Source organism: Girardinichthys multiradiatus, chromosome 12 (genome assembly GCF_021462225.1).
Source record: "Girardinichthys multiradiatus isolate DD_20200921_A chromosome 12, DD_fGirMul_XY1, whole genome shotgun sequence".
NCBI classification, from domain to species: Eukaryota; Metazoa; Chordata; class Actinopteri; order Cyprinodontiformes; family Goodeidae; genus Girardinichthys; species Girardinichthys multiradiatus.
This window is the reverse complement of record NC_061805.1, coordinates 47,194,009-47,214,889: the sequence shown is the minus strand read 5'-3', so window position 1 is coordinate 47,214,889 and position 20,881 is coordinate 47,194,009. Positions and strand designations below refer to the sequence as shown.

The window sequence follows — 20,881 nt, the reverse complement described above, 5'->3', positions numbered from 1 at the left end:
CATAATGCGACGTTAAAGATGCAAAACTCGCACCTCGGTAACATTTAAATGCGGATGACTTGCTGTAAATAACACTGTGTCCCCCAGTAGGTCACCCTGCTTTTGCACTCACCCCAAAGACGCTTCGCCTTCCCTCCTTCCTGCAAAGACCAAAACAGCCCCACGGTGGAAACGCGTTTCTCGGCTGAAGCTGCTGCAGGAGTCTGGAACGCAGATAGCTTTTCACGGTTCCATAAATCCAGCTGCAGCTGCTGCAGCCCGATCGGATTGGATCAGTTAAAAAGTCTCCACTAACATCAGCACGTCCCGTCCCGAAACTCCTCTGCGCTCTTCGGGGTGATCCGTGGAAATCTGCGGAAATCTTCTCCTAGCGAGTGTCCCGTCTGAAGAGTGGAGACCCATCCGTCAGAGTGGCACAGTGTTTTTTAAAACCCTCTGTATACGTCTAGCCCTCTGAAAGCAGCAGCAGTGGGATTTCAGGCCAAGCGGTGCCGTCTGAGGCCTTATAACGAAAATCCTAATAATCTGTGCAGAGCGGCGCGCTTTGGGCAAAACCCAAACACATGCACGGCCACGAATCCAACTATCTGGTGAAGCTGTGTGATCAAAATCTCTGCTCTGGTTGGAGAGAGTGTGTGAGCTGACTGCGGAGTGAAACTTGTCTGAAAAGTGCAGAAAAAGCTGCGTTTTATTTTCAACTGATGCTGCGTTCAAGTGCTGCTGGACATATGAATTACAAAAACCACCGATTAAACAAAACAGTTAAAGTACTTAATGAGTTTTCACGGCTTTCATTGCCATTTCATGCAGGGGAGGGCTTCAGATTATCAGTACCGATTCTTGTTTAAAACCTCTGTAATTCCCTCTAACATACCAGGTATTAACTTCTGGATGAAATCCTGACTGATGCTTATCCATTCTTGTCTTATTAGAGCTTGGAGTTGATCACAGCTTCTGTTTGAGAGCCGACCTCTGGTTCTCAGTGGGGTTAAGATCACGGGAGTTTTGCGAGCACAGCTCCAAAATATCAGTGTTTTGACCTTTGAGCCACTTTGTACCTTTACCTTGTTATCACCTTTACCTTGTTACACGGTGCTCCATGATGCTGCTAAATCCATAGGTCATCCCCAAACTGTTCATTGATTGGTGGAGGAGGCTGCTCTTGGACACGTTTTGATCCCACAACCATGAATGTGGAGAAACCCCACACACAGAAAGTATCAGGATGCTTCAATGTTGACACGACACAGGACTCAGGGTCACCTATCTTTGTCAGCCAAATAATTTCCCAGATTACAGTTAATGGGTGGTACATTAGAGAAAATAACTGTGCAGCAGTCTCCTGCTGTCCATCTTTATTCTGTGCCCAATTTCACTCTATAATTGCCTTTTTTAACAGAAGCATCTTCTTTGCATTCAGATGCCATAACACAAATCTGCTGCTGGAAAAAAAAGGCTCTGCACTGGTGGCAACACGTTTCTGAAGGGGCACTCTTTCAGAGGAGATGGTCCAGGTGGACATGTCCTGAAGCCTTAAACTGCAATTTAAACCTCACACCCGGAAGTTCTCAAAAATCCTGAAAAACCGTTTCCTCAGCTGCAAAATTCTTAGTAGCGGTTATCTGCATGTGAGTCCCTTTCAATGCAAACTGATGATGGAGATAACCATTGCTAATACTAGAAGACAATAATTTCAAGCAATTCTGCTGCTCTTTTATTGGTGTGTCAGTCAGCTATTTAGACGGAGAGTGATTTCACTTGGGACTGTTTCACAGCTTCACCTGCGGAGATTATATGAATGGGCAGAAATAAAGTTGGCTGATCATTTTGTTGCCAACAATGCAGTGAAAACTGTTTTTTTGTAGTTTTTAAGGTGATTGCAATGGCATACATACTAACAGCATCTGATAGCTGGGAATGATAGATGTTTATTCACTAGGATATACACAATCAGCTCAATAATCAGTACAAATGTGATGTTAACGAGACCCATTTGCACTAACCAAAACACTTTCCTAGCTCACCCTGGCAGATCTGCCTATGATCAGATGCAGATGTTAGCATATTCGTCGTTTGAGGGCAAAAGTTGAGTTATGATCTGCTCCTAATGAATCCGGCGTTCATTCATGCTATAAAGGGGTAATTAAAACAATCTGTCTTCAACCTTTCTTTCTGAGCTTCTGTAGAAAAACAATCTAAGCTAATATTTCCTTAAAAATTAACCTAAAAATAATACTGAGTAACGGTGGCTAATTAAAACGATTTTTAGAATCAATTGTCCAAAGATGTCATTGACTTCTTATATGGAAAATGATATTTTCTTTAAAATATTATTCTACTAAGGCAACGGTGACTAATTACACCAACATTAACAATCATTTATAAAAAAGGATATTGATTAATGATTAAGCAAATCATTCTTTAAAATACTTTTTTATTAAAAAATGTTTTACATCTGATTTTGCATTGTGACTGGTTATGTGAAGACATACCAGTTTTTACCCTTAATTAGTTTAAACCTAATTTGACCTCAATCCCGAATTCCTCAAGATAAACCTTTGTTCTCAAACATAATTATCCACATTGAACTGTCCTATCATTGCATACATCCTGTTGGTTGCCTTGTTCCTTTATTTGTGTATAGTTCATTCGTTTCTTTATTTCTTCATTTTGCTTGGTAGTTTTAGTTGAATTGTTTAAGCCTAGTAAAGAGTTTGTTAACTGAAATATGTTTACTTGAAGTTGAACAGGTTCTGTTAATAAATTCTTATATTTTGCAGAGAAGTTGTTGCGGATATATTCCATATGTGTGCAGTGTTTGCTGTTCAGTAATCAAATCACGCTTTCATCTATTGTTCTCATACCAAGGCAAGGCAAATTTATTTATATAGCACATTTCAGTAGCAAGTGGCAAGTAGCAAGCAAAGTGCTGTACATGAAAAAAAGAAAAAGAACCGTAAAAGGAAAAATATATTGTAGTGGCATAAAGATAATTAAATAATTAAAGAGAATAAAAAATTTATAATTAAAAAGATGATAATAAAAAAATTATGATAAAATGATTGATCAGAAAATGCAAAGAAAGTTGGACTGAAAATTTAACCAATAATGTTTAGATAACACAGTCAAACGCTACTCTAAACAAATACGTTTTTAGTCTTGATTTAAAGGAACTTAGGCTTTCAGCGCTTTTACAGTTTTCTGGGAGTTTATTCCAGATCAGTGGAGCATAAGAACTAAAAGCTGCTTCTCCATGTTTGGTTCTGGTTCTGGGTATGCAGAGTAGATTTGAGCCAGAAGACCAGAGAGGTCTGGGTGGTTGATACACTGACAACAAGTTTGTTATGTATTTTGGTGCTACGTCATTCAGTCCTGGAGATGTTCTTTAGGTGATAGAAGGCCTACCTTGTTACTGTCTTTATGTGCCTCTGAAGGTTCAAGTCTGAGTCCATCACTACACCCAGGTTTTGAGCCTGATTTGTGGTTTCTAGCTGTATTAACTGAAGCTGGGCAGCAGACTCAGTAGAGACACCCAGACATCCCTCTCCCCAGACACCTCCTCCAGCTCCTCCGGGGGGAGCCCAAAGCATTCCCAGGACAGCCGAGAGACATAGTCCCTCCAGCGTGTCCTGGGGCATGTCCGACATGCACCAGAAACAGGTCCCATGATTGCCGGCAATGCAGACCAGACTCCTGCTCCGCTTGTACAGAGACCGGATAGCCCCTAATAAAGGGGCCCCGACTCTGTACTCCTGGAGCACCCCCCACTGGGCACCACGAGGGACACAGTCGAATGCCTTCTGCAGGTCCACAAAACACATGTGGACCGGTTGGACAAACCCCCATGAACCCTTGAGTACCCTGCAGAGAGCGTAGAGCTGATCCAGTGTTCCACGGCCGAGACGAAAACCACACTGCACCTCCTGAAGCCGAGGTTCGACTATCAGCCGGACTCTCCTCTCCAATACCCTGGCATCGGCCTTACCAGGGAGGCTGAGGAGTGTGAGCCCCCTGTAGTTGGAACATACCCTCCGGTCACCCTTCTTATGATGGGGGACCACCACCCCAGTCTGCCAGTCCAGAGGCCTGTCCCTGACTGCCACATAATGTTGAAGAGGCGTTTGAGCCATAACAGCCCTACAACATCCAGAGACTTGAGGTACTCAGGGCGGATCTGATCCACCCCCAAATTCCTGCCACAGTAGAGCTTTTTAACCACCTCAACGACTTCAGCCTGGATGATAAAGAGTCCAACTCCGAGTCCCCAGTCTCTGCTTCCACCAGGGAAGGCGTGACGGCAGGACTGAAGAGATCCTTGAAGTACTCCTTCCACTGCCCGATTATGTCCCCAGTCGAGGTCAGCAGCTCTCTATCCCCAATGTAAACAGTGTTGGCGAAGCACTGCTTCCCCCTCCTGGGCGCTGGACGGTTTGCCAGAATCACTTCAAGGTCAACTGGTAGTCTTTCTCCATGGCCTCACCAAAATCCTCCCAGGCCTGAGTTCTTGCCTCTGCCAAAGCCCGGGCCGCAGCACGCTTGGCCTCATGGTACCCGTCAGCCGCCTCAGGACTCCCACAAGCCAACCACAGCCGATAGGACTCGTTCTTCAGCTTGACATTATCCATTAGTGCCGGTGTCCACCACCGGGTTCGAGGATTTCCGCTGCGACAGGCACCGGAGACCATTCGGCCACAGCTACAGGCAGCAGCATTGACAATAGATGCAGAGACCATGGTCCACTCGGACTCTATGTCTCCAACCTCCACTGGAATCTGGTCAAAGCTTTCCAGGAGGTGGGAATTGAATACATCCCTGGCCGAAGGCTCTGCCAGACGTTCCTAGCAGACCCTCACTGTGCGCTTGACCCTGCCAAGTCTTTTCAGCTTTCTCCTCTTCCAGCGCATCCAGCTCACCACCAGGTGGTGATTAGTGGACAGCTCAGCCCCTCTCCTCCTACCTAGGATGTCCTGGTGCCAAGTGCACTGATGAACACCCTTATGCTTGAACATGGTATTCATTATGGACAATCTTGATGGACTAGCACAGAACTCGGATTCAGATCGGCGTTGAAGTTGCATCCCTGTCATCCCCACTGGGGTAAACCTCAACACGAGATGCCCACAGGCCACTCCAGAGTAGAAGAGAGTCCAGCCCCTCTCAAGGTGTTGGGTTCCAGAGCCCAACTGTTTCTAGTCGATATCTCTCAACATTCCACATCCCCAGAGCCAGCCTAAGCATCTGAAGATCGGGGCGATTAGGTGGGCCCACTGGGGGATGGTCTCGCGTCCCTCGTTCAGGCTTGGCCCAGCCAGGTCCCGCGAAGGAGCAACTCGGCCACAAGGCACTCTCCGATGAGTCCCGACCCCAGGCCTGGCTCCAGGGTGAGACCCCGGCTCCGGCGTTCCGGGCGACGTCACGTGCCTCTATTGTATGAAGGTGTCTTGAACCGCTCTTTGTCTGACCCGTCACACAGAGCCTGTTTGCCATGGGAGACCCTACCAGGGGCATTTAAGCCCCAGACAACATAGCCTGTAGGATTATTTGAGCACTCAAACCCCTCCACCACGTTAAGGTGACGGTTCAAGGAGGGGGCCTGCGCATATCATCATAAGAAATAATTTAGTGTTATGTCCTTCGTACATGGGCCATAACAGGGTTTTACAGGGGTACTGGCTCCTGTTGACCCTGTCTGGAACCGCCCCCGATGAGATCCAAAGAGCTAACCGAGGCCTTCAGAAAGAGGGTGGTACCACCTATGAGCATGGTAAGGGATTTGAAGAGGTCTAAAATGAATTTAAAATCAGCCATTCCACTGTCTGAAAAATAGTTTACATGTGAACATGTCCAGGTTTGGCCGTCCGAGGAAGTTCACACTGAAATCAGACTGCAAGATTATAAAACTCTAAAATATCATCATGGGAACTACAACAGAATCAGCCAAGTTGAACTGTCATGGGATGTGTTCAAAGGACATTCTACCAACAGTGAATAAAGAGATAGAATTATCATGGTTTGGGAATGCTCTGCTGCAGCAGAACCTGGGCTGCTCAACATATTAGAACCCAATATGAACTATGTTGGAGGGTACTTAAGGAAATCCTGAGACTTGTTACCCAGTGAAAAACAAATTAAAGCTGAAACAGAACTGGTCCATGCAACATGACAAAAACCCAAGAACTCCTGGAGCTGAAATAACTTCAGATAAAGAAGGTAATCCAGGCGGGTGGGGTATCCCAACCTTTCCGGTTTATTTTTTTATTTTTTATTTTAGTGAAATGAAATCACTATCTTTTCCAGAGATAAATATATAAATATGTTTTTAAAATGACTGAATATTAAATTGGGATGTCCTGCTTCTTTCGAAAGAAGCAGTCTTTTAAAAACATGAACACAATAAAAATACATGTCTATGGTAACTCGGCATGTTCTTCTTAAATTCACACAAGAAGGAAAACAGTGGGCACAACTCCAACGTAGAAAAAGGGAAGGATGAATGTGTGCACTAAAGGGACTCAATAAAATCGGGATAATCAGCCAACGGAACCTTTCTTTTCTGCCCACATTAAAGTTTAAGAATTTTTTGGAGTGCTGGTTATCCCGATTTTTTTATTTTCTTGTTAAATTCAACGCTTGAAAAAATGTTTACAATCAGGCTCCGGCATTATGTTAAGTTGCTGCTCTTTCTACCAAAATAACGCCTTTCTCTTTAAAAGCTGTTAGTTCCGACCCATGGCACGTTCCGTGAAGGCAGCATCAGCAGCACAGTAGCCTAGTTACACAGCTCAAGCTACAAATAGCATCCAATGAGAACAACGAAGACCGTGCAGTCGACCAATCCGTTGCCAGAGGGGGTGGGGAAAGTTAAATACGGCCAATCAGCGCGAGGGCAGGCTGTTTTTTGCGCGCGTCCGCGGCGGATTGTTGTTTTTGGCAGTGCGCGCCGCCACCTGTGACGCGTACCAAATGTAAACGTAACTGAGCTGCGCAGGCGTCACCGCATTGCAGGCACGTGAACCAGAGCAAGTAAACAAACTCGTGGATAATCAATACGATTGATTGGGTTATTTTCTCCTATATATTAACGTCAGTGTTATTCTATACTTTATTTTAATTATTTATACCTTGTTTTTAAAACTTGAAATCATGTTAATATTTATTTTTAGCAGTTTAAATGTAAATGTATACATTTTCACTCATAAAGCAGAGTAACTGTTATAAATCTCATACATTTCTCTGAAAAGATTGTGAATTCGTTTTGTAAAATTAAAGATAAAAACATCGCTTCCCTCCGTGGTACAGCTTGTGATCAACAAACATAAACTACATTTTAAATTTATGAATCAAACCTTATGTAATAGCTCATGAGGTGCAGGACAACGCTGCAGAGGGACTTTAGGTTGTTGTACCACAGCGACCCCTAGAGCACACGAAGCTAACAACGTCCTGTAAATTACATAATCCAGTGATTTCAAAGCATGTTTTTTTTTTTCTCTCTTCTCTTTTTTATATGTCGTGTTGTTGTTTTCTTGTGGACCATGAGTCTGTTGAATAAAGTAATCATGCACCGGCTCCAGCACGGGTTTATTGTGGTTTAATTTTAGGGAACTGCATGATCAACAAACAAATGTTCTTTGAAACTGGTAATAAAGAACACTGTTAAGTCTGAAAAGATTTTAAATGTACAGAACCATGCTTTTACAGGCCATTTTAACCAACTGTGAATTTCACCCCCCCAGACTCACAATTTTCAAAGGGGAAAAATAATTTCAGACATGCTCCTTTTATTTTTTTACTGAAATCTACAGGGGTTGGACAATGAAACTGAAACACCTGGTTTTAGACCACAATAATTTATTAGTATGGTGAAGGGCCTCCTTTTGCGGCCAATACAGCATAAATTCGTCTTGGGAATGACATATATAAGTCCTGCACAGTGGTCAGAGGGATTTTAAGACAATTTTCTTGCAGGATAGTGGCCAGGTCACTACGTGATACTGGTGGAGGAAAACGTTTCCTGACTCGCTCCTCCAAAACACCCCAAAGTGGTTCAATAATATTTAGATCTGGTGACTGTGCAGGCCATGGGAGATGTTCAACTTCACTTTCATGTTCATCAAACCAATCTTTCACCAGTCTTGCTCTGTGTATTGGTGCATTGTCATCCTGATACATGGCACCACCTTCAGGATACAATGTTTGAACCATTGGATGCACATGGTCCTCAAGAATGGTTCGGTAGTCCTTGGCAGTGACGCGCCCATCTAGCACAAGTATTGGGCCAAGGGAATGCCATGATATGGCAGCCCAAACCATCACTGATCTGCCCCCATGCTTCACTCTGGGCATGCAACAGTCTGGGTGGTACGCTTCTTTGGGGCTTCTCCACACCGTAACTCACCCGGATGTGGGGAAAACAGTAAAGGTGGACTCATCAGAGAACAATACATGTTTCACATTGTCCACAGCCCAAGATTTGCGCTCCTTGCACCATTGAAACCAACGTTTGGCATTGGCATGAGTGACCAAAGGTTTGGCTATAGCAGCCCGGCCGTGTACAGGTCCTTCTCAAAATATTAGCATATTGTGATAAAGTTAATTATTTTCTATAATGTCATGATGAAAATTTAATATTCATATATTTTAGATTCATTGCACACTAACTGAAATATTTCAGGTCTTTTATTGTCTTAATACGGATGATTTTGGCATACAGCTCATGAAAACCCAAAATTCCTATTTCACAAAATTAGCATATTTCATCCGACCAATAAAAGAAAAGTGTTTTTAATACAAAAAACGTCAACCTTCAAATAATCATGTACAGTTATGCACTCAATACTTGGTCGGGAATCCTTTTGCAGAAATGACTGCTTCAATGCGGCGTGGCATGGAGGCAATCAGCCTGTGGCACTGCTGAGGTCTTATGGAGGCCCAGGATGCTTCGATAGCGGCCTTTAGCTCATCCAGAGTGTTGGGTCTTGAGTCTCTCAACGTTCTCTTCACAATATCCCACAGATTCTCTATGGGGTTCAGGTCAGGAGAGTTGGCAGGCTAATTGAGCACAGTGATACCATGGTCAGTAAACCATTTACCAGTGGTTTTGGCACTGTGAGCAGGTGCCAGGTCGTGCTGAAAAATGAAATCTTCATCTCCATAAAGCTTTTCAGCAGATGGAAGCATGAAGTGCTCCAAAATCTCCTGATAGCTAGCTGCATTGACCCTGCCCTTGATAAAACACAGTGGACCAACACCAGCAGCTGACACGGCACCCCAGACCATCACTGACTGTGGGTACTTGACACTGGACTTCTGGCATTTTGGCATTTCCTTCTCCCCAGTCTTCCTCCAGACTCTGGACACCTTGATTTCCGAATGACATGCAGAATTTGCTTTCATCCGAAAAAAGTACTTTGGACCACTGAGCAACAGTCCAGTGCTGCTTCTCTGTAGCCCAGGTCAGGCGCTTCTGCCGCTGTTTCTGGTTCAAAAGTGGCTTGACCTGGGGAATGCGGCACCTGTAGCCCATTTCCTGCACACGCCTGTGCACGGTGGCTCTGGATGTTTCTACTCCAGACTCAGTCCACTGCTTCCGCAGGTCCCCCAAGGTCTGGAATCGGCCCTTCTCCACAATCTTCCTCAGGGTCCGGTCACCTCTTCTCGTTGTGCCGCGTTTTCTGCCACACTTTTTCCTTCCCACAGACTTCCCACTGAGGTGCCTTGATACAGCACTCTGGGAACAGCCTATTCGTTCTGAAATTTCTTTCTGTGTCTTACCCTCTTGCTTGAGGGTGTCAATAGTGGCCTTCTGGACAGCAGTCAGGTCGGCAGTCTTACCCATGATTGGGGTTTTGAGTGATGAACCAGGCTGGGAGTTTTAAAGGCCTTAGGAATCTTTTGCAGGTGTTTAGAGTTAACTTGTTGATTCAGATGATTAGGTTCATAGCTCGTTTAGAGACCCTTTTAATAATATGCTAATTTTGTGAGATAGGAATTTTGGGTTTTCATGAGCTGTATGCCAAAATCATCCGTATTAAGACAAAGACCTGAAATATTTCAGTTAGTGTGCAATGAATCTAAAATATATGAATGTTAAATTTTCATCATGACATTATGGAAAATAATGAACTTTATCACAATATGCTAATATTTTGAGAAGGACCTGTATATTGACCCTGTGGAGCTCCTGACGGACAGTTCTGGTGGACACAGGAGAGTTGAGGTGCACATTTAATTCTGCTGTGATTTGGGCAGCCGTGGTTTTATGTTTTTTGGATACAATCCGGGTTAGCACCCGAACATCCCTTTCAGACAGCTTCCTCTTGCGTCCACAGTTAATCCTGTTGGATGTGGTTCGTCCTTCTTGGTGGTATGCTGACATTACCCTGGATACCGTGGCTCTTGATACATCACAAAGACTTGCTGTCTTGGTCACAGATGCGCCAGCAAGACGTGCACCAACAATTTGTCCTCTTTTGAACTCTGGTATGTCACCCATAATGTTGTGTGCATTTCAATATTTTGAGCAAAACTATGCTCTTCCCCTGCTAATTGAACCTTCACGCTCTGCTCTTACTGGTGCAATGTGCAATCAATGAAGACTGGCTACCAGGCTGGTCCAATTTAGCCATGAAACCTCCCACACTAAAATGACAGGTGTTTCAGTTTCATTGTCCAACTCCTGTATGAAACCTTAAACCATATCCAAAATCTTTCCATTCAAACGTGTAGCTCAAATTGGAAGATTAATTTAAATGCAAGTCTAGCAGGAGTATGAATAACTGTTTAGAGAAGCACATAATCAGAATTAACATTATAGCTATTTTTTAACATCTCAGTATCACACCTGAAAGTAAATTTGGGCTGATATTATTGATGTTTATTTCTATCTTGTTGACGTTTGTGTATTTGTTTTGGGTGGGTAGAGGCTGGATTTGGCCATGTGGTATTTTTTCTGAGCTTGTTCTCTCACTGTCAAAAAGACGGGGAAATATCAAAAAATATCGGTTATCTGCCATAACGGCAAAATGTTCCTACCAGTGCATCCCTAGTTTTGGGCTTAACTGTATTGATCTGAAGATATTAGGTACAGATTCAAGGGGAGAATAGTTTTTTTTTTAAGGACACTTATGGAAGATTACAGCTGAATGCAGAAAGAACCTTGAGTGAAAAAAATATAAATCCAAAATAAGACAATGTCCCCAAAGTATTTTAAAATGGAGAAACAGATTTCTAAGCCGACCTATAATGAATGAAGACTCGGACACTTTAGTGAAGGTATAGTATTTTTAATGAACGTCTATTGAAATGTCATGGCAGAGTTGCAAAAGACCAAAAGAAAAAAATGTTTTTCCAAAGTAGCAGTCAGCCTGTAATAAAAGCAAATGCTTCGTTCAAGTCAAATCCTTCACACCACAGCGAAATAAAACTGATCAATCAACTCCAAACGATTTAATGGCAGCTCAAACAAACCATTAAAATACAACCAATGGTTCTCTTTTTATTTAGTTTTGTTTTTAAAACTACACAATTAAAGATTTATACTGATCAAAACATACAGAGTGAAGTAGTTCCACTGGACTCAAACAAGATTAGTGTCTGATAGAAATAACATTAATTTTACAATAAAAATATTTGCACAAAAACATCCAAAACGGAAAAAAAAAAAAAAAAAACTTAAAGGAAAATGAGGGTAACGCAAAAATATATTGAACTGTTTGCTTTTAATCTTTTATTACAGTCACAGATCACACAGCTGTTGCACCAAATCTCTTTAAAATGTACAGAAATGAAGGATAAGGTTGCCCCCATCTGCAACCTCCCTCCCTCCCTCCCACCGTAACCCCCAGAGTTGATTGTGTTCATCTTTACGAGCGAATACTGCGATTACGGATTCCCGACTAAACAAAAGCTGCACATCAAAATCTTGGATATCGAGACTATCAAAAAAGGCACAAACAGACAAGGTTGCACAACGAACTCAGCTGAAGCTTTTTTTGTTTGTTTTTATACAACTAATCCCAGTAAGGTTTCCAGTGCCCTTAAAAGTTCTACCCCCCCCCCCCCACCCACTCCCTCCCTGCTTCTCAAAGAAAGAAAGAAAAACTATCTACAGGCATGTCAAGTCCTGGCAGGCACCTCGGATTACAAGTCCCATCCCAACCACCGGAGAAGTGCATTTCATAACGGAGACAGGCGAGTGTGTGCAGCGAGCGTGAGGAGCACTGGGAGGAAGTCTGCAAGTGCAAAAACAAAATGAAGAGCGACGTTCTGGGAACCAAAATATATATATTTTTTTAACTGGGAGTAATGCCACTTTTAAGATTATGATTTGCATTAATTATACTGAAAACAAAAGAAAAGTGTTGCTTTATGTTGTTCTCTTAAACCCAATTAAGCATTTTTTTCACATCTCAGATCATAATTATATATGTTTTAAAACAGAATAAGTACTTTTTGCAGTGTATGTTTTTTTTAAACCACTATGGAAGACCATTTCTGCCTCTGTAATAATTAAATCTAAATTTTGACCAGTTATGGCGTCAGTAATTTTACCCCCCCCATATCACAGTGGCATTAATGGGCTTCCATAACATCCTGAAGTCCAGCTTCTGTGTTGTCCACCAGCAACAGTTTAACATCCAACGTGGCTGCTGTGATGTCGGCGCGTACCTGCGAGCTGGTTGGGACGCGATGACATCACAGGCAGGTGTGGTCAGAGGTGCGGTTGACCAATTATGGCTTGAGTGCGCCTGAGCGGCGGTTTAATGTCCCCTTGTGAAAATAAAAGTAAAGAGGCAGCCCACATCCTCCATTGAAAGCCGTGTTTCGCATCCTGCGTTCACCTAAAACTGGACAAAACGCTGAGCAGGTCAGTGAATTTTACATGTTCACACGGACTGCCTTCATCTTTAAACAGTACCATGGCTGTTTTTTTCTCTGCCAACATCAGGAACACTAACGACTTTTATAATAAAGAGAAGAATCTCCAAACAAACTGCTCAATTGGTTCAGTTTGAAATTCAGCAAATCATCCATCACATCTAAAACATGGCTCCTTTCTCTTCCTCTACTTCGTTTCAGGATTTTATCCAAGTTGGAGCAAAAGAAACGCCAACTATCTAAACTTTGTCTTCATAAAGTCTTTTTTAGTCAATGATAATTTAGACTACAGCTCTATTTTTAGATGGACCACATTCAATTTTGTTCAAGTTTCGCAGATTCACTCAGCTTGGGAAGAAACTGAAAACGAGAGCCGGCAGGCGCTGCTAGAGAAACCCTTTCCCCCTTCAAAACTCAAAGATGAGTTTTTCACTTATTAGAAACCAAAGTATTTAATTTAACAGTCTTAATCACATCAGTATAAGAAGCAATAATGTTCTCAGTTAATGCAGTTATGCTGGTCCACACACTGCCAGCTGTTCCTAGAGTTAAATGTGCAATTTAAAGCGAAACGTATCGTGTGACAGGAATAATATGCTGAGGTGTATCATGCTTTAAATCTTTTTCTAATCTTTTGGGGGTGATTTTTAAACACAGTTTGAGCATTTATTGTTATTGAACTGCCTCCTGGCCAGCTGATGGAGACTGAGAAAAAGAAAATTTAAATCTGCTTAATGGAAAACTGCTCATCGGACAGAGGGGGAGGCAGAAGCAAAACGAATGGGACAAAAGCACCATGTGTTTGGAACGAGATTCGCCACGAAAGATGAGAGGGAAAGAGCCGGAGCGCTCTCCCAGCGGACACGGCCGGCTTGTGGGGCACTTTAACGTCGCTGTCTTTGTATACAGAGCTTATAACAGTCATGCAAAGGGCACAGTTTTATTCTAACAAGGCGAGAGAGAGTCACAAACACTGAAGAGGATAACAAAAAAAAAGATAATTAACAGGAAAACTGAGAGAGAGGGGGGGCCTGACATTTTCTCCCGACCGGACGAGTTCTGTGTGGAAACTGCATCCTACATGTCCCGCCCCCCAGAAATATGAAAATATCATACAAATGTGTGTGAAATCAACTTTTCCTTTATTTCCTCGTGGCTAAGGCAAAAACTTCCAATGAACGCTTTTCGTACATATCTACACGATTTAATGCCAATAAGAAAAAAAAGGGACTTTTTTCCTAACATTTCATCGGATTCACTTTTCACCCTAAACAATAAAACATCTTAAGACTCTTCAGGCTTCATATATATATTTATATCTATAGTTATATGCGGTCCTCATACCTGGGCCTTCTGTGTGAATATGTTTGAGATTAAAATACAAGGTTTGATAAAATATACATCCTCATCAACACCAAGTGATGGCTTGTGGCCAGTAATGTCTGGCTCATTCTGTCATAATTGCATAAATCAGGTGAATGGATTCAAATTTTTCTAAATGAGAGAGAAAGAAAAGACAGATCACTGCATCCTTTTGTAACAGTGCGACAAAAGGTATGAAAACTTTTGTTTTAATGATGATTTTTTTTTGTGTGCAAAGTAGCTGCACCAAAACAAAAAAACGAAACACCGAGTTTGTGACTAAAAAGATCTTAAATCATAAGACCCAAATGCCTTTTGAGAAACACAAACACAAAAAATTGTTTATCTTGGCTTCAAAAACACAAAGTTTACCCCCAAACTATGAGCTGTGCTGTGACTCCCATCCCTCCCTCCCTTTACCTCACCTCTCCACCGAGAGAGAGAGATAAAGGAGAGACGGAGAAAGACTGATTGATTCCTGACGCCGTTCCTGAGCAAAGTGGACTTGCCAAGAGAAAAAGAAAATAGACCGGAGGAATCCAGGCGGTGCGGACAACAGGAGAGAAGAATTAAAAACAAAGCAACCCCCCACCCACCCACAAAAAACCTCCCAAAAAAACCCAGAAATCACAGCAACAGACTGGAGGCTGGGAGGAGCATTGGCGATGCAGAAGCTTGTCTGCAGAATCTCCTGGGGGGACAAAATGAAGCAGTTGGGTTTAAAGCTTTAATTCACCAAACACTAATAATCATTTTTATTATTTCTCAACAGTTTTCTGCTACGCTATGAAATCCAGTGAAAAAATAAAAAAAAATAAAAAATAATTAAACATAGCCCATCAAACACAAAGCCAACAGCAGGCTGCTGAATTGTGAAGCTCAGCTGATGATTATTAGCACAACAAGATGCAGCTGGTTGGAGATCTGGAAGGAAGTCATGTTGTTTTAGATTTAGGGCTGAACTTTAACTAGGCTATTTCAACCAGGGATGGTCAGTATTGTAAAGAAATACATTCAGGAACCAAACGATGCCGCAAGTTTGCTGGAAAGTCTGGCTGTAAACTCCTCGTTCCTTACTTGTATCATGGGATTTGTAGTTTTGTCACACTTGTAGTCAAGCCAGACTTACGCATCATGTTAAAAAACGAACGCTGCCAACATATTTGGCAAAAATAAGTAAGTTTGTAGAAGAGGCAATGAATGAACAAAGGCTTATCTTCAAGACCCAGTATAGAAATTTAACACTTTTGAAGTCTAGTAGCTCCTGTTTTAGCAGATTTTTGCTGAAGAGACAAAACTTCCAAGAAGGTTTGAGTTCAAATGTAACACCTCAGAGTTAATCTCAGTGGTTTGAAGGTTGAAATCGGGGCTGCAGTGACACATACGTACCTATGAAAGCTGTTAGGACCTGAAGCCGGGCTGGAAACGAGCAGTTTCTTCAAAGATCAGCTCCTTCAGCGTCTCTTTGGGCAAGTCATCCAGCTCCATGTCAAATTTGAATGGGGCCTCGGCAACGGGCTTTCAGGGGACACAGAGGACATGTTGAGGTTTAACACGCAGATGTGGAGACAGGCTCACATTAGGGACACTGTTACACAAACGGTCAAGACAGCTTTACTGCTTTAAAAAGGAGGCAACGCAGGTTAATGCAGTGCAGGGCTATCTAAGAAGGCAATGTCTCACCTCGTCTGTCGGGTCATAATATTGTTCCAGGTAGGGGTGGGCTAGGGCCTCTTCCACCTCGATCCTCTTGTGAGGGTTAAACGTCAGCATCTTGTCCAGAAGGTCCAGAGCTGCAGCACAGCGACATCATTTAACATGACGAGTACATGCAGGTGAACACTAGGGGGTGCTGTCGCATCCTGCCCGGCCCGATGCGCCGCAGCAACCCGTTTATAACATGATTTCACAATGTTTCACACAAGATTAATGCAGATTCTGCTTGCAAACTGTTCAGGAAGCCCATGGGCTGATAAGACAACAGGAATTTCCATCTGAAGGGCATCAGTGAAAAATAGTCCACATAAATTCAGACCAAAATAAACTGAAGCACTGCGGTAAATGGGTGGAATACAGCAGCTGTAAACAAACAGGGTCCTAAACAATGTCTTTCAAAATTCTGTGCTTTTATAGACTTTCAGGTTTTAGTTTCCATTTTTGTTGTAGTTAAGCAGCTGTTTCTCTGACGTTCCCCATAAAATCATCCACAGAGCAGGAGCTTTCTGGTGCAAACTCTGCCGTGTTTATTCTCAAACCTTCCTGATGAATGAGGTTTTTCATTAAAAGCTCAGCTTAAAAAAAAAGAAAAAAAAAAGGGCTTTAGTTTAAATTGTCCTCTGACCTTTTGGATCGGCGTTGGGGAAGAGGCGATTCCACGGCACTTTGCAGCGCACAGGCAGCGACAGCAGATAGTTCCTGGCCTTAATGTTGATGATGCAGTTGAGGTCTTCCTGAGAGGGAGAGCCCAGGATCCCTGAGAGAGGAACCAGGAAAACTGTCAGCACATGTTCATTTCAGAGATGGATATTGAATCATAGATGTCTGGCACAAACGTGTCAGTTATATAAAAGCTTTTCAAAGACAAAAAAAAAAAGAAGAGTCACACAGGCAGAAGGGTGAAGCAATATTTGGTCTAGCACCAAGACACAGAGTCTGACTGGATAAGGGCAGCACTGTCTGTGGAGGAGCACCAACAAGCTGCTCCAAGTGGGAGGTGAAAACCTGGCTCAAGTCTAAAGAGTCGAAGCTCTCACAGACTTAAGATACAGCATACTACGGTATACTGATTTATATTATGGCTCAATCCAGCTGCAGCATTCTTCTTCTGCAAATGTGGACGACAACAAAACAAGAACATTTTCACATCGTTTTTGGCTACACAAGGTTAAGTCTTCACCTGGCTGCAGGCCACATCTACAACGAGCCACTTTTTAAAATTCGCGGCTTATTTTCTCCATGTTCCCCATTTGCAAAATTGTATTATAGGCTTTGCAAATTGATTGACTTATGAACTGAATCTTTTGTAATAACATTCACAGTAAAAGGAGGAGGGAATGTCTGACTCTAGTGCATCGGAGGCCGGCTGCAGCTCCCCTGCGTGTCTGCGCCCAGCCTCAGCTCTCCTCCAATCAGCATGCAGCCGTCTGTGTGAAAGACGGGGAGGAGAGCGGCGAGCGCAGTTTAGCGCATTGGTCTTTCATAATGATGCCGGTCCAAATGGAACAGGAATAACGTACATTATGAGCCAAAGTATGAATGAGCTGGTGTTAGAGTGCCTATCACAATTTTCTTAAATGTTTATTAGGAAGAGAAACCAAACATTTTATACATCAAGACTGAAACAATGGAGAAAACAATAAAAAAAATAAGATAAAGATCATAAGCACAACTTGTTGGGCATTTAGGTTTAAAGGAATGAATTACATTAATGGAATAGACCAGGGATCCCCATCCAGCAGGTTCTGGAGCGGTTTTAAACCGAAAAACCCAGGAACATCTATGTGCTTCCATCGGTGTGCTTTGTAAGCATATATTTCTCTAGATACAGGGTCTGCAGCCAGATCCTTCTTGTATGCTTTTGCTTTTTTGGATTTTATGGTGAAACACACAAACCTGTAAACTAGCCACAGAATTTTTATTCTGTGTAGACATGATTTTTAGTTAATCCTGAAGATTTGTAACAACATTTCCTTTATAATGATTTATAAAATATGATCTCCGATCAAACTAAAGCAACTATAAGCTATAGTTAACTGATGGTGGATATTTATGGTCACATAACCACATTTCGCTACAGTGGACCACGAGTAGATCATAGAAAATCACTGTAAACCATTTGTTGTCAAAGCAGATGGGAAAACTCCGAAGGCGTTGGTGGGAAGCAGATCCTTTTCGTTCCTCAAAACGTCGGTTACAAAAAGACCAAACCCGCAAATTAGGGCTGCTTGAAAGTAGAAAGTGTGACATGATGCCATAACGACGTCAGTTGTCATAAATCCAAACTTTCCTCTCTTTCTCATCCATCATCATGATGCTTTTAGCATCTTGGACGCTGACATCTGTGTCAGGTGTGAGCCTCCAACATGCCGTCCTTGTCATGCAAAGAGTGACTTCCTGACACTTGGGATAGAATAGCAAACACATTCAATTCCAAACCATACTTTGTGATACTGATACTGCAAACAATGATTCTGCAATAATGGAATGCTTCCGACTGTAATCTATGAAAGTGAGCTGAAAAATCAGTTTTTGGTACCACAAAAAGTGATCTTTTTGATTCTGTCAGAGGGTGAAATGGATTCACTGGGTCGCTGCAAGCCTCAGCAAGTTAAATAAGACTCTAAGATCTTTTAAGGACCATTATAAATACAATTTTAGACATATGCTGAAAAATAACCTTATAACTTGCTCAATGTCTACTCAAGTTAAATAACATTTGCCAAGGTAAATAGGTCTTGCATGTGAAAGCATTCACATCTAGGTTGCCCAACTTGTACACTTCGTAACAGATTTTGATGATCAGGTCTAGACGGCTACAGAAATGCCTGTTTTTCCTTGTGGGTTACTTCAAAAAAGTTTTGATTTAACCGCCTCGACATACAATGTTAGGCCTAAAGCTAGAGTTCCTCTGCAGGTTTGTGGAACAGGCTAAATGCCTGAGGGTAGAGATGCACCATCTAGCTTTTCCTGGCAGACATCGCTGAGGGAGAAAGCATGAGCAAACAAAGTCAAACGTAAGTCATTACAAAACCCCTTCTAGGAACCAGTTATCCCAGTTGGAGGGTATGTTGGGACATGTTTCACAAAGAAAGCCCTGCTATTTTGAAGCATGCCACTAATTTGCAACAATATTTACCTAAAATGTGGTTGAGCTGATCCAGGTAGTGCTTCCCAGGGAAGATTGGCCTGTTTGACAGCATCTCAGCCAGGACACAACCCACCGACCAGATGTCTATGGACTTAGTGTAGCCCTAAAAGTGACACCAAACAACACTGTTAGGATCAAAATATTGATTGTAACTTAATACAAGGATTAAAGGATTAGGCTCATGCTACATTAATGTACAGATTTCTAGTAGCAAAGTACAAAATGTATTTTAAAAAAGGAAAATATCTGATTCATAATGCGGTAAATTTGTGCTTAAGAAAAAATATTTAAAGGATTTCCTTTGGAAGGGGTGTTTTCTGAGCAGTTGAACTGAGGTAACACTTTATTTCTCCATTTCTCTACCGCAGCGTTATGAAATAAAGAGTGAACACAGAGATCAAGGTGACATAACCGCCAGGAAATATCCTCGGCTAAAACAAACCTTACTAAGCAGCCTAGATGTAAAAAGGAAAAACTTAACAGACTCCACACGCTTTTTTTAAACATCAGGAGAAGCGAAATGCACGATAATTTGCATGTAGAAGAAGAAACATTTCCCCAGCAGTTGCTGGGTCTCACCTTGGAGTTGAGCATGATCTCTGGAGCTCTGTACCAACGTGTGGCAACATACTCTGTTAGGAACCCAGTATGGTCGTGGTCCGGATCAGCCACGCGAGCCAAACCAAAGTCACAGATCTGCAGAAAGACAACGAGGCGCATAAAAATAAATGAACAGAACATTAAGCTGATTGGATATAAAACCCCAGAATATTTAACCGTGTTTTGGTTCAACGCTCTGGATTTTATCATTTCTCTGGCAAATAGCTCAGTCTTTCATACCTTTCTATAAATGAGTCACAGTTCTTTTAGTTCATCCTGTTTGTGTCTTATAACCAGATGTAGTCAAAAGTTTACATACAGTCATGGACATGGATGTAAACTTCTTTGGCTTCTAATGGCTTATTGGACTCGTTTTCTTATTGGTAATCATCATACAAAATGTTATTTAATTAAATGCAATTCATATCAATTCAAAAACACTTTATTAATCCTATAAACTCAGCTCTCTCTTCACCACAACGGACCGGCACAGCGTCGTCATTACTACGGCGGCCGCACCAATCCGTCTGTTGATCTCCCGATCCAGTCTTCCCTCACTCGTGAACAAGACCCCGAGATACTTTAACTCCTCCACTTGAGGCAGGAACTCCTCTCCAACCTGAAGAGGACAAGCCACTCTTTTCCAGTCGAGAACCATGGCCTCGGACTTGGAGGAGCTGCTCCTCATCCCAGCTGCGAACAGTCCCAGTGCATGCTGTAGGTCTTGGCTAGAGGGGACCAGCAGGACCACGTCATCCGCAAAAATAGACAAGATCCCCTGGTCCCCAAACCAGATCCCCTCCTCCCCTTGGTGGCACCTAGAAGTCCGGTCCATGAAAGTTATGAACAAGACTGTGACAAAGGGCAGCCCGCCTGCAGTCCAACATGCACCGGGAAAAGATTTGACTTAGTGCTAGCAATGTGGACCAAACTCCTGCTCCGTTTGTAGAGACCGGATGCTCCGTTTGTAGAGACCGGATGCTCCGTTTGTAGAGACCGGATGCTCCGTTTGTAGAGACCGGATGGCCCCTAAAGGGCCGCCGACGTTGTACTCCTGGAGCACCCCCCAGAGGGCACCATGAAGGACACGGTCGAATGCCTTCTTCAGGTCCAAAAAACACATGTGGACCGGTTGGGCAAATTCCTATGAACACTCTAGTACCCTGTAGAGGG

General features: G+C 42.7%; 2 protein-coding genes across 2 annotated transcripts in view; both read right to left on the bottom strand.

Annotated features, from left to right (window-relative positions):
• LOC124877758 (protein yippee-like 1) overlaps positions 1–364 on the bottom strand; it is a 41,567-nt gene extending 41,203 nt beyond the window's left edge. The window contains exon 1 of the mRNA XM_047381236.1: positions 113–364. The gene's annotated coding sequence lies outside the window, so the exon portion shown is untranslated. The remainder of the gene's footprint in view (positions 1–112) is intronic.
• A 10,905-nt stretch (positions 365–11,269) lies between these two features.
• The window catches only part of mapk1 (mitogen-activated protein kinase 1), a 39,742-nt gene continuing 30,130 nt past the window's right edge, over positions 11,270–20,881 (bottom strand). Inside the window, exons 4-9 of the mRNA XM_047381327.1 lie at positions 19,688–19,804; positions 19,097–19,211; positions 16,583–16,714; positions 15,925–16,034; positions 15,631–15,759; positions 11,270–14,932 (exon numbers count right to left, since the gene is read on the bottom strand). Of these exons, the coding sequence (XP_047237283.1) occupies positions 15,643–15,759; positions 15,925–16,034; positions 16,583–16,714; positions 19,097–19,211; positions 19,688–19,804 (591 nt within the window). The 3' untranslated portion in view covers positions 11,270–14,932; positions 15,631–15,642. The remainder of the gene's footprint in view (positions 14,933–15,630; positions 15,760–15,924; positions 16,035–16,582; positions 16,715–19,096; positions 19,212–19,687; positions 19,805–20,881) is intronic.